Here is a 12,778-nt window from a genome sequence, read left to right as displayed (position 1 = left end):
CCAGGGTTCAAAGCTCACATCTGATCCTCAGTACCTGAGATCATAAGCAAATCACTCAGCCTCTCTGAGCCTCAATTTCCTCATCCATTTGCTGACTAACCATGTTGACCACCAGGTGCTGTTTTCTCATGATCTCGTATGAGGAAGGGATAACCATTGTAAGGTATGGTTAAGAGTTCTTTACTCTTCCTTCTTTGGTTAAGTAATTAGATGACCCCATTTAATTAGACACTCTTCAAAAAATTAGTTTGATTTATGCAATACATAAATGATTCATGGGAAGGAACAACTTTAACATCTTGCCAGTATAGAGCATTCATTTTTTTTTCCAGTTGAGCTCTGACAAATTGTTTTGCAATACTGAAATCTGCTCATTTTATTCTACAGCAAAGTGTCAGCAGCTCTCCTGGCCTTGGGCTGAGATGTAATTTAGTCAGTGCATTAAGGAAATGAAATGTAACTTCATGTAAAATAGGTGGTTTGTCAAATAAGCGAGAATGAAAATTAGTTTGAGGTCCAGCTTTCTCACATCCATCAAATGAGGCTGACTAAGTAGATTTCTGAATTAAATCTAGTTCTCCCTCTATATGAAGTAGCATCACAATGAAGGGAAAGCTTGGAGGGGTTTAGATTTAAGTGGACTTAGGAAGTGACTTCTATGACAAGATTATAGGTTGATGCAACTTTTCTCCCTAAGTGGAAATAGTCCTTCCTTCTACTTTGACCTGACTGTTTCAAGACATTTTGCTAAATTCTAAACAAGACTTTGTTTTGAGAAGTTTTTCCTTGTCCACATTCTCTTTCTCCCATTCAGATTCTATAGTAATAATTTGAAAATACAGTTTATGAGATGTCTAGTCTTACCATTAGGACTGATAACTGAATGAAATTATAGAGCCCCTTCAATTTGGTTCCTTTATTTTCATAAGCATAGGTGGTTTGGGGTAAAAACAGAATCCAGTAACTTTTATCTGGCCATTAAAGCATTTAAATGTGATTCCTAGTAATTATTGACTTTCTTCTACAAAATAAGTTCTAGAGTTTTAGACAAAATTGGTAAGCAGATGTCATTTATCTCCATTGCTCCCAGCTATCTTTTATGGTCATCTTTTCTCTCTTTTTTTCCCACACTTAGACTTGTGGTCAGATCCTTTATAGTCCCTAGAAAATATCTTATTTTAGATATTTATATTTCAATTTGAATTTAAAGTGATACCCTACCTTTCTCAAGAGAATTATGAGCCTTATTACTTATAAATGTGAATTTGATTGATTTTGTTGTTATTGACACTTACAGTAGCCCGTAGGAAGTAAAGTTAACAATAAAAGAATTAATAATAATAACAGCTTGTGTTTTTGCAAAGTGCTTTAAAATTTTTTTGTTCTTAAAATCCTTATAACAACCTTGGGAAATGGGTACTAGTATTATCCCCATTGCACAGATGACAAAAAATTAAGGCAAAGAGAGTTTAAGTCACTTGCCTATTATTGCCAGACTAATAAATATCTGAGATAGAATTTCGATTCTGGTATTTTTTTCAGGTTTTCCATTAAATCCAGCATGCTATCTATTGTACCATCTAGCTATTCTCATTGCTGGAGGAAGGGAAACTCCTCAGAATTCCTAAAAATAGACTAAAGAAGGGCAGTCCTGTTTATCAGTTCAGCATCTGAAATTCTTCACTTAGTAAGTTAGCTAAACAAACAAAAAATAAACACATTCCCTAAGAGATGTGCGTGGCTGCATAAACATTTTAAAAATTATAACAAAAACAAAATATTTTTTAAAAAAATTAACATAAAGGAAAAAGATTTATGGAAAATGTCACAGATAAAAACTAGACATTTAAAATATATGAGGAACAGTTTAAAAGTCACAGTTGTAACTCTCAGTTCACAACCAATATATGGTCAAAGGCTACGAATGGGCAATTTTCATATTAAGAAACATGTGTTATTAATAATCACTTGAGAAAACTGTTCAACCTCGTTAAAAAATCAAAGCAATAATCTTAAAGCAACTCTGAGGCATCTCAAACCAATAAAGCAAAAACAAGGAAAGTCGGTGCTAATGGGGTTGTGGAGAAACAGAAAAAAAGTCATTCCTTGCTGGTGTAATTAGAAACAAAATCTTTTTGGAAAGTAACCTGGTATTGTGTAGTACAAGTTTTATATATATATACCATTTGATTTACTAATTCTAGGCTTGAGGATATGTCATGAAAATATCAAAAGCCAGAACTGTCCTTTCAAAGATTCTTACTTTAGGATTACATATAATTGTTAAAAACAAAAAAAAAAAAAAGAAAGAAAGAAAAGAAAAAAAAAAAAAGAAAAAAACCTCAAAGTCCAAAAATAAGTGAATGTGCAAAAAAATTAATGGAATTGAATGCTGTAATGCAATTAAAATTAATATGAAGAATATTAAAAGAACAATGAAAAATTAAAAAAAAAACCTTCAAGGATGGAGTACCCATTGTGACCACAGAAGAAGAAAGTGCATGAAAATTAGCAGAGACATTGGGCCTTGGATTTAGGAAAAGTTGGGTTCAAGTTGCATCTGTGATAGGTGCCTGAATTGTAACTATGTCTAACTTGCCAGGAGTGACATATAACTTAAATTCAAGTGGTCAATTAGATACTAATATGTAATGGTAAATGGGGTTTCCTTAGTGGGAATTCCTTACATCAGTTGAATTATAGTCCTGGAACACGCTCTCCCCCTTCCCATCCAAAAAAATGACCTGAAAGAGAAATAAGCAAGTGAATAAAAAATTATCATGATATATTGTGCTTTGAATTGAATTACTTTAAATATTAATTAATTAGCAACTATATTTATAGGGAGTGGAGCTATGCATTAATTAATATGAGAAACTCCTGAATCAAAAAAAAAAAAACTTCCTTAGAAATGCAGGTCAGTACCTTCTCTGCAATTTAACATTCTTGGAGAGTTGACATGTGTTAAGTAACTTGTCCAGAGTCATATAGAGCAGAGACTGTGTCAGAAGCAGAATTTCGATCCAGGCTTTCTATCCACTAGGACACATTTTCTCTCTACATTTTAAGTAAATTATTTAATTAAAAATTTATCCTGGAGTTGCACTGAAAGGTTCCTTTGTCATTTTACCATAAGTTGACCCAAAGCCATACTGTGCCTCAACTGTAACTGTTAACATTTCTTGGTCTACTTGATGTCAATTGCTTGGGATACTCTGTAATTGGTAATGAATAAAAACAATAACATACTTTATTCTTTTTGGCCCTCCTAGAAGGAAAGTGTGTTCTGGAAAAGGTTGTTATTTACTATTCAGAACAAAAACCTACTTGAATGTACATTTATCTCATCTCCTAGGCATAGATGAGGGCAGAGGTTCCTAAAGTTTTTATTTTTTTCTTGACATTTTTTGCTTTAATTAAGTCTTCTCAGACCCTTTATTCAATACAAAAGGAAATATATTTTAGAGTTTATCATGCCTATGCACATGAGAAATAAAATAAAAACAATTTTTCCTAAAGAAAACTTTATTTAGTATAAAATATATTTTAGTATCATTGTTATTTTTTTCAATCCATATAATTTTTCACCAACTATGACAAATGTTTGGAAATAGAGTTGCTTATCAAATATTCCTTGTATTCCCTGGAACCCTAAGTGCTTGGGTGGGTGGGTTGGGAGAGCTTTCTGACATCACCTCTGCTTTTATAGCTAACCCTTAGAAACTAAACTTATGCTAGATTTAGATGTGGCTTTGAAATGTTGTGCCTAGGACAAGTGCTAAAATAAAAGAGACTTAGTCCTTTGCTGGAGAGATATTAAAATAAAGCCAGACTCTAGTGCTGTTAGATGGAATTTCCATTTATCTGCTAGGATAGCAGCACCATGTAGCTGAAGCTGAGCAAATTTGCACACAGCAGTCTAATTAATGTTTTTATTAATATGTATTAATAAGATTTTTCTCTGGGGTTCTAATAAGTGGTTCTTGAGATATCCTATGGAGTGTGACAGCTCCTTATCCCCCCCACCCCCCGTCTCCCAATGTCTCATATTCTAGTACATGCATGTACACAAGTACACAGAGGCATTCCTTTTGCTATGCACAGCCTACCTGCTGTCAAATTATATAGACATCTATTGTCTGAGCCCTGAGAGCTGTCTTCCCCTCTACAGCTTACTTGCTGGGCTCTGCACTTCATTATATCAAAATGTTCATAGAAAAATGGGCTTAATCCCTGTAACTTTGCCAGCCCTATCCATCTTCCAATATTTGGAACATCAATAATGACAAAAATGGCATTAGAATTAATATTTCACTTGAAAAAATTGCAGAGATTTATGTGTTGCTTAAATTTGTCAACAGAGACTTTCCGGCAAAGTGAAAAGGCCATTTGAAAAATTACCTTTGCTGCTTCATATTGCTTCTGCATTGGGAGGGAAATATTTTTTCCTAACGGTTAGTTCATTTCCCTTATGGACTGCCAAATCAAGGTCAAAGTTTTAATTGTGGTTAGGATGGAGGAGATGAGATTTAGATGGGAGGAGAAGAAGGGATATTCTTAAAGGCTGAACTTTTTAGACTAAGGTTAAACTGCACATCAAATGATTTAATCAGAATTACAAGTGGAATCTTAAAGTTGTTCCCCTCATACAACTACTTCAGATAATAATTAGAAGTTATAGATTTAAAATTAGGAGGGACCTTCCTTTTATTCTTGTAGCTATTTGTATTAATATACACTTATTTACAATTCCCTCCCTAGTTAGTATGTTAGCTTCTTAAAGACTTAAAGACTTGGTGAATGATTTTGTCCTCCTTTGTGTTTCCAGCACTCATCATAATGCTAGCAGATAGTTAAGAATTAATGAATGCTTATTGATCAACAAAGCCCAAAGTCTTATTTTCCAGATGATAGAACTGAGATCCAAAAAGGATAAATGACTTTATCAGAGTCATATAGGTACAAAGTGACAAAGTGAGAATTCTTTATCTAGTATTTTTTTTCCTTCTATGTTAATCCCTAACCCCATCCCCAATCTAATGTTGCTATGATTGATTTCCATTCAATTTAATAGTTATTGAGCATCTTATTCTGTTCAACATAATGCTCTGGGGGGAGGGGGTCCTAGAAGGCTGATAATAGTGATGATTTTACCAGGAGCTGGACTAGTAAAAGATTATTATATAAGAACAAATGGGATGTATGGGTTCTAATAGCTCCAATGGCTCAGATGGGAATTCTGGGAATTTTTTTCTTTCTAAAAGATGTGGATTTTGGAGAATTTTGTGGAAAGTCATAACATCTGTGGAAAGAGTTGAATTGATAATTAGTTTAAGAAATTATGAAAAGGGGGCAGATATACCCAAGTCTTTGGGTGATTGTCAGGAAAGAGCATGATTTATAAATAAGGCTGCCATCATATTTTAATAGCCACAATGGATATGAGAAAAAAATAGCATAGAAAGTGTAGAGACAAGTGGTGAAAGGCAGGGATGTTTCTATAGAGGTAGGCAGCAGTTTTGGGATTGGGAATGGGATGGTGAAGAGAGGTAGGTAGCAGTGGAAAAGGAAGGGGAAAAGGAAAGGCAGAGAGTATCACTCACATAGCCATGGTTTAGAATTGTGAGCACTCGGCCATCAAGGATCATCAGGACAGCGAGGTCTCATTTTCGTGGGGTTTTGAAGAGAAATAGATAACTTTTATCTGTGCCATCCTTGGGTTAGTTCATTAACATATCCAAATCAAATCAAAGGTATTGGTAAAACTTTAAAATCATCTTTCCAAAGTTATCAGCACAATTTTGATATTCTGCTGGTCTGGAATTGTGGAGTTGTAGAATTTGTGTGAAATTTATATATTATAGGATCAAAACTTTGACACCAGTGAGCAAATGGCTTCTGCTGATTTAGCACATATTAACAGCATGTGAATTTCAGTTAACATATTATGCATTTGTAAATTATACTCCTTTGATCTTGGGTATGATTTGTATGTGACTTCCAGAGTTCCCCTTATAATCTTATTTCCTGCTGTTGTCCCTTTTTATTGACTACTTGTAAACTGGATGTGAGGGAGGCCAGAAGATTCAGAACAAATTCAAATTTTAACACCAGGTTGAAGTCTGGAAACTGTCTAAAAATATATAACTTAAACTCTATCTTTCTCAGGAACCTAGTCAGTAGCATAGTTTAATAAGAAAAAAAGAAAGACAATCTAAACTAATAAATGAAACCATTTATTATAACAATTGATGGGAAGATTTTAATAGTAACATGTAGAATTCCCAGAGCAATTGATTTCCAGTTTTCATCTCTGGCTAGAATTCTGGACTCAAACTCTAGGGTATTCTAGGAAGAAATAATTTAACAGTAATGGAAAGGAATCCTCCAAAGAAGATACTTTTCTATTTATCCTGGGTAGGACTCTAATTTCAACTCCCATATACAAGTGAAATGCCACCAAATGGTGATCTTGACTTGGCTTTTGCTCCTCCTCCACTATAGGCTTGTTTTAGGAGGACTAATGTGCAGGACCCACCTGAAGTGTGTCAGTAAAGTCAACTCTAATTCATACTTTTGAGAATAGATTCTCAAAATCAGCTAAAGTGCAGTTGGCAGCTTGTTGTATATTTTATTAAAGATACAAAGAGCCAAGAATAGTTCATTGTTATTGCTGAAAACTGAATGATAGTCCCCAAGTAGGAGGGGGTGAAATCTTAGGAGGATTACTCATTATTGTTGTATCCACTAAAAAAGGATGAATAGATAATTCTTGTTATTTTTACAATTATTCTTCCTTATATATACATAGGTGGGTTGATGATAGGCAGCAAATGGGAGGAGAGATTGGGATCTACACCACTGTTGGGGAAAATTCTTAAGATTCACAGTAAGAAAAGCCATGATCTAGGGTCCAGGAAATGAGAATTCACTCTTTCCCCTCTGTAAAAGAAGCATTGGTCCAAATATATGATTCTATCTGTCCCATCCTTGCTTCCTTCTCCATCATCCTAATCTCTCTCTCTCTCTCTCTCTCTCTCTCTCTCTCTCTCTCTCTCTCTCTTTCTCTCTCTCTCTCTCTCACACACACACACACACACACACACACCTGCTTCCTTTGCTTCAAAAGAACTCCATATCCTTTCAACATGCCTTAGAAACATTTATAATATCTTTCTAGGGAATTCTTGTCTCAGTGCTCCATTATGGATTGCTTGAATCGGACCATTGAGGTCTTCATGATTTAAAAACCTCAAAGTGGTCACTGGCACAAATTCCTTCCTTTCTAATGATCTGTTATCAGTCTGATCTTCCTTTTAAGTTTGAGGTTAGTGGTAAAAAGATCAACTTTATAGACAAAACCAAGTGTAAGATATATGTAGTATATATTCACAAACAACATACAACTATATACAATCTATTCTTATAATATTCACAGAGAGGTAAAAACATACCCCTAAACAAGATAAACATTTTTACCCTATTATTTTAATAAACAAACAGCCAAGTAATGAACCCAAGCAATAGACCACACTTAATGATGAGGATAGGCATGCCATTGGGCTGGTGTTTTGTACCAACACTGCCGTGAGAATGATTTACAAACGATTTCACAAAAAATTACAAACATTTCACACTGCTTATAAAAAATAAAGAGAAACATCATAACATTCCATGGCAACCACTGCCACTACTTATAAAATATAGTTGAACTAGTTTTAGTGCTGCTATCTATAGAATTCTTGATGCTCTGAGTAGTATTTTACATCACTTTTCTCATGGAATTCTTACTAAAACACTGAAGTCAGTAGAATAGTATTAATTTCATATTATAGTCTTCAGATAAGGAAATTGACTCCCCCAAAACAAGTGACTTGTCCAGGGTCACATAGCCAACTGTTGAGACAGAACCGTGATCTCTGCACTACTAGTACAGTACTTTTTTTTCAGTGGAAGAATTAAAGAAGAATGTAAGACCATTACTGAGAGATTTGATTAAAGGGAGATTGGCAAAAAATCCTAGTTAAGGAATGGGGAAAGAACAACATATGGAGTTACAGGGGAATCTTTGTTTCTAACTCTAGGTCCTTCTTCAGTTATCAGCAATGATGATGACTCCGCCAGTCCACTCCATCACATCTCCAATGGAAGTAACACTCCATCTTCTTCAGAAGGAGGCCCTGATGCTGTCATTATTGGAATGACCAAGATTCCTGTCATTGAAAATCCCCAGTACTTTGGAATCACAAACAGTCAACTCAAGCCAGACACATGTAAGTACAGATGTTTATTTTTCTTGGCTGTTTTGCTTCTTCTTTCTATAAACCGATGGCTTTATCAGACTCAGAAAGATGATTGGTATGGAATGAAAAGTCTAAGTGGAGTTGGGGCAGCCAGTCCATGGAATGAATGTCTTTTTTGTTTTCTCATCTATGTAATCCTTAGGATGTGGCACCCTGCTGGCATGAGATATAATCAGACAGACACTGTGTTCTCCTGGAGTGGATTGTCCAAATCCATTAACTAAAAGAATTCAGAGTCAAAGCAGTATTTACCTTAAGAAAACTGAACAAGAAGTATAATTAGTTTGTGTTTGTTCAGTTAGACACAATTGGAAATGTTTGTAATTTTAAATCGGTTCTATTAAGAAATACTTTTTGAAGTAGTAGAAGATGGTTATGTGTGGTATAGAACAAAATCACATAGATACTTTATTCCTATAGTCCTAAATTCTAGCATGTGAGTTTTTTTTTTTTAATGGTACTAAGTGTGAATAAGATCTTCAATACTTAATGGAGATATTATCTGGCTGACTCTTGTTTGTTCAGTATGAACTTATCCTATGGGAGTAATTCGGTTTTATGCCAACAGTATAAAAAGCTTTGGATTATGCCCATAGTTCTCCATACTCATGTGATCCAAATAGTTACTTAGTCTCCAATTTCTATGTTCCTGTAATACATAAAGCAGTGAGAAAAAGCTAGAAACAGCTGTAATCTGGGACAGCCACTTGATTCCATATTTGTCCAAATTTGTGCAGATCAATCAAAAATAGGTCTCTTCTGCCTATTTTCAAATTCTTACACAGTGGTAAGAATAGTGTCCCAGCTACATAGGTTTCTTGTAGTGCTTTTGGTGTAAGGTAAGAAATTTGGTGTTGATAATCTCGTGGCTTTCTGCTATAAATAGTGGAGGTCAAACAATTTTCAGTGTCCTAAAATTGGATCAGCAAATGGAGTTTAAGTAATGAATAACAAAATCTTTTAAATAAGGATCTTCTGTGATTTTGTACTTTTTTCTCATGTTCCTCACATGAATGCTTTACAGGATGGATTAGAGTTTAGTTGACTGGATGCGAAGGGTTTGAAGTTTGTCATGGTGTAAGACTGGAGTTTACTTCTTTTAGATAAATTTTTAAATGCCAGAATAAATAAAATGATATATGAATATGAACAGAGCTTTTAGTTCCTTGGAAAGAAGATGCTATTTGAATGCAAAATATTATTCTTATTCTCATTCTGATGGTGAAATGACAAAGCGATGTTCTTTTACATTTTTCGTAAAGAGATTTCTCTCAGGACAGTGGCATTCATATCATACCATAAAATGATTGTACTTATGTTGGCTTACATTAAAATCATATTATTGAAGTTGATCATGGCAGTGCCCTCCTTGCCAATCAAAATGTTCAGTTTTTATTTGATGATTTTGGGGAGAGAAATATAATATTCAAGCATTTCATCTCTAGTTCACAAAACAAACCAACAAGTAAAAATCCCTGAAAAACAAATAACAAGGGAGATACTATCGAAGGGATTCTTGTATTCTGAGTATCTGGATTAGATCACATTTTCAATCCCTTCTAATGCCAAGATTCCCTGATTCTGTGAATGACTTCCTTATAAAGTTTTACAAAGAATGTTTTCTTAATGGACTTCTGTGGGGATTTTTGCTAGGGCTTCAAGTGAGGTATTTTTATTTTTTTGTTTTTATGTTATGTGCTGAAATATCAACATTTTTAAAAGATGTGGGGTATGATATGTTCCTTCTACTTGGCAAAGAGTAAGAGAAAATTCAGAAACATTATCTTCCCAAGGGTTTGCTTGAAATAAGATCTCTTATCAGTCTTACAAATGGGGTAACAAAATGCTTATTAAGGAATATAATTATTAGCAGCTGACATGGAAAGTAAAGAAAGAATTCTTCAATTTAAATTCTAAAGAAAGACCTCTCTGAAGAAAGCAGAGAAGCCTAATAAGCAATGAGTTGACTTCCCATATTTTGTCTATTTTTCACATCAATGTAAATGATTTATTCTTATTAGAATAACTTCCCAAAAGAAAATAAGAAACTTGCTAACACTTTGATTGAAAACTTAGATTCCCCTATTCAAAAAAATTTCATAAGAAACTTGCTAACACTTTGATTGAAAACTTAGATTCCCCTATTCAAAAAAATTTCAGAAGCTCTCCCTACAACTCTAATTGCTTTAAACTGTTCACTTATAACTTCTGAATCCTCTACTGTTTGACTTTTGTGTCCTATCCCTCATCCCCAATCAAAGAAATCATTTTTGCTCAGATCTATGATGACTTTCATTGTCATAAAGTAAAAACATTTTCCTATATTCATTTTCTATCTTTCTCTTCCCTATTTGGTGTACTTGATTGACTACCAATTATTACTCATTACTCCCTGATTTTGAGCTTTCAAAGTACTGTTTTGCCTCAAAAGTCATCAGTCATTCCTGATCTGTATCCTTTTGCTGGATTCAGTATACTTTACCTTCTTCCATCTGAAGAATTCCTAGCAACTCTGCATTCATTCATGATTCTGCCCTCTTTGAGAATGAAGGATGAACAACTTCTTTCTGCTTCACAATTGGATTAGATCATTAGCTCCCATGAGTTTAATGAATAATTCTGTACATAGAAGACTTGATTTTGTCAGATCACCATACATTCTTCACATTTTTGAACTTTCATATCTCCAAATATATTTCAAACTACCAAGACCTACCAAAATGGCAATCAGTTTCTTCTTCTTCTTCTCCTTCTTCTCCTCTTCCTCCTTTCCTCCTCCTTCTTCCTTCTTCTTCTTCCTCTTCCTCCTTCTTTTCTTCTTCCTCTTCTTCTTCCTCTCTTTTTCTTTTTCTTTCTTCTTCTTGTTCTTCTGTTCCTCTCTTCTTGTTCTTCTTTCTTTTCTTCTTTTTTCTCTTTTCCTCTTCTGCTCCTCTTCCTCCTCTTCCTACTTTTCTTCCTCCTCCTCTTCCTCTTCTTCTTCTCCTTCTCTTCCTTCTTCTTTACCTTTCTAAATTTTCACATCTTATTCTCCACCCTGCAGTGGCTAACAGTACTTCTTAAGCAAATGATTTTCAACTCCTGTTTGTCTTCCTGAAAATCCAAGCTATTACCAACTCTTCATAATCTGTCCTATTTCATGTGATATCTACTGTCTTTTTCAATGACCAGACTTCATTATTTTTTCTGATGTTGCTAACTGCCATTTGCAGAATATTGTACTCGCTGTCTATGTGATCTTGGGCAAACACATCTTTTTTTTTTTTAACTTCTCTAGAGAGTTTCTTTATCTGTAGATTAGGGAAGGTTAACTGGTGGAACAATAAGTGCCCTTCACCCATGACATTCTGTTCTCCTAAATGAGATTGTCTTTCCTAGGTCTCCTGAATGGGCAACTGGGTGGTGTAGTGAATAGAGTGCCAGGCATAGGGTCATGAAGACCACAGTTCAAATTTATCCTTAGATAATTACTAGCTGTGTGATCCTGAGCAAATAATTTAGCCCTCAGTTTACGCATCAGTAAAAGGAGCTGGAGAAGGAAAAGGTAAACCATACCAGTATCTTTGCCCAGAAAACCATGACTAAACAACAAAAAAAGGTTTCCTGAAATAAAGTAAAATTTTCCTTCTTCATTTCATCCTTACGCTCTTTCAGATTTCATTCCTCATGGCAGTAACACATTTTTTCTTTTTATACAATGTGACAGATGTATCATATGCCTGTTATTGGTTTTTTTTTTTTTCTTTCTACATTGTCTAGTTTAGATTGTAAGCTCTTAGAGGGCAGGTTGATGTATAAGTTTTTTGGTGATATCATGTACACATGAGTACTTAATAAATACTCATGATGATGACTATGAGGCCAGACCAATTTGCCTACCAATTATCAATGTTTGATTTTTAGCATCCCTGTAGCAGGTAAAGATGCTTCTTTCTGTCTTTCATTTTTTCAGTTTACCAGATCTAAGGTACATAGGAGTTCATTGATTGGATAAATTTTCCTTCATGGGCCGTGGAAAGCTAATGATCTTCATCATTGGCTGTGAAAAATTAATGATCTTCACTGTGAACATCTTAATTGTAAATATCTAGAAATGTAATCATTTTAGAAATGTTGAGGCCTAATATGAAGATGGGTTCATCATATTCTCCCACAAGATTCTGTACCTTTTATGGGGGGAGGGGAGGCAAAGAAAGAGAGAGCGAATAAAAGAGGGGAGAGAGGCAGGGAGGAAGAGAGAGAGAGAGAGAGAGACAGAGACAGAGACAGAGACAGAGACAGAGACTAGAGAATAGAGATAGAAAATGTTTTGGAATTCTCTTAATGACTTTCTATGGAAAGCACATAAACTTTCTTATAGAATTTATTAAAAGATTATGTCAAGGTTATAATGTATGGAAGTCTCTTTCTGGAAGTAACACTATAGACCAAGAAGTGAAGAGTATGAGAAGTGGGGATAGTTAGAACTGGGAGAGAGG

The 12,778-nt window shown here is 34.6% G+C and overlaps 1 protein-coding gene across 3 annotated transcripts in view; it reads left to right on the top strand.

Moving 5' to 3' along the window:
* The window catches only part of NTRK2 (neurotrophic receptor tyrosine kinase 2), a 405,329-nt gene that overhangs the window by 232,896 nt on the left and 159,655 nt on the right, over positions 1-12,778 (top strand). For all 3 annotated transcript variants that reach the window (XM_031945457.1, XM_031945456.1, XM_031945458.1), the window contains one exon: positions 8,085-8,273. In XM_031945457.1, coding sequence (XP_031801317.1) covers positions 8,085-8,273 — 189 coding nt within the window. The remainder of the gene's footprint in view (positions 1-8,084; positions 8,274-12,778) is intronic.

Source organism: Sarcophilus harrisii, chromosome 1 (assembly GCF_902635505.1).
Source record: "Sarcophilus harrisii chromosome 1, mSarHar1.11, whole genome shotgun sequence".
NCBI lineage: Eukaryota > Metazoa > Chordata > Mammalia > Dasyuromorphia > Dasyuridae > Sarcophilus > Sarcophilus harrisii.
The sequence above is the reverse complement of the archived record's forward strand: the minus strand, read 5'-3'. Positions and strand labels throughout refer to the sequence as shown.